The sequence below is a fragment of the Otolemur garnettii genome, unplaced genomic scaffold (genome assembly GCF_000181295.1).
Source record: "Otolemur garnettii isolate 467f Iridium unplaced genomic scaffold, OtoGar3 scaffold00016, whole genome shotgun sequence".
Taxonomy (NCBI): Eukaryota; Metazoa; Chordata; class Mammalia; order Primates; family Galagidae; genus Otolemur; species Otolemur garnettii.
In genome coordinates this window covers 30,339,197-30,340,211 of record NW_003852411.1, presented here as the reverse complement: position 1 = coordinate 30,340,211, position 1,015 = coordinate 30,339,197, and the positions used below count along the sequence as shown (strand labels likewise).

At 56.1% G+C, this 1,015-nt stretch overlaps 1 protein-coding gene across 1 annotated transcript in view; it reads right to left on the bottom strand.

Annotated features, from left to right (window-relative positions):
* LOC100963277 (intelectin-1-like) overlaps nt 1-1,015 on the bottom strand; it is a 5,837-nt gene that overhangs the window by 3,650 nt on the left and 1,172 nt on the right. Inside the window, exons 3-4 of the mRNA XM_012802607.1 lie at nt 836-1,014; nt 358-516 (exon numbers count right to left, since the gene is read on the bottom strand). Of these exons, the coding sequence (XP_012658061.1) occupies nt 358-516; nt 836-1,014 (338 nt within the window). The remainder of the gene's footprint in view (nt 1-357; nt 517-835; nt 1,015) is intronic.

Here is a 1,015-nt window from a genome sequence, read left to right as displayed (position 1 = left end):
CCAGCCCCAGTTCATACTCATTCTCCGTGTCTGTGTCTCACTCCTCTGACCTCCAGCCCCAGTTCATACTCATTCTCTGTCTCTGTAGCTCACTCCTCTGACTGCCAGCCCCGGTTCATACTCATTCTCCATCTCTGTGTCTCACTCCTCTGACCTCCAGCCCCCACTGTGTTCTTCCCCAGGTCCTTTCTCTATCCTGGCTCAGAGCTCCAGAGAGAAGCAGGACAGAAGCCATCAGCAAATCGAGATAAGGAGGACATGGCAGACACGCCCAGTGAGAAACAGTTCCTGCCCACCTCACACACTTGCTTCTCTGCACTCCCATGAAAACCAGCCCTGGCCGGCAGCCCTGTGTACCTGGTAGAGGCCAAACAGATTGTGTCCTAGTCCCTCGAAGAAGCCAGTTTTGGTGCGGTACCTCAGCAGGGAGCTGGTCCTCCATTGTTTCAGGGGAGAATTGTTGGGCACATGCCAGATGCCCAGGTCCTTGGCCTGGATGTCATAGTAGCCAGGGTTCTGCAAAGCCACAGATACTGAGCCTGATGACACCAAGAACACCACAAGGCAAAGGCCTATGCACGCAGCCTCAGCTGAGGTGACAGTTCTGGGGCTGATAGGAGCAGATGGCTGCTGAGCTTCCAGTTGATGCTGACTCCCTACCACTTAGGTCCCTAACTGCCCTGCAGGGAGGAATTTGTGTCAAGACATGTGAGTCTATCTTTCTCCTTCTACAGCCCTGTTTCCACATCCCCACCATCCCACCCTCCCTCCTGCACCTGTGCCCAGCCACATTCAAGCCCTCACCCTTTCCCAGTGGTGGGGAAGTGGCACCAACCTTGTAGTCGTCACTTGTGGCCGCCTCTGCAGACCCAAAGGTGTTGTAATTGGCCCAGTTGTTGTCCCCCTCTGGGTAGTCCTCTCTGTTGCCCTGCTGACTGGACCAGCGATCGCCCACCGTGCACTTCCCAGCCATGTTGTTCTCATGCACGCTGGCCACCAGGGTCCAGCCACCACC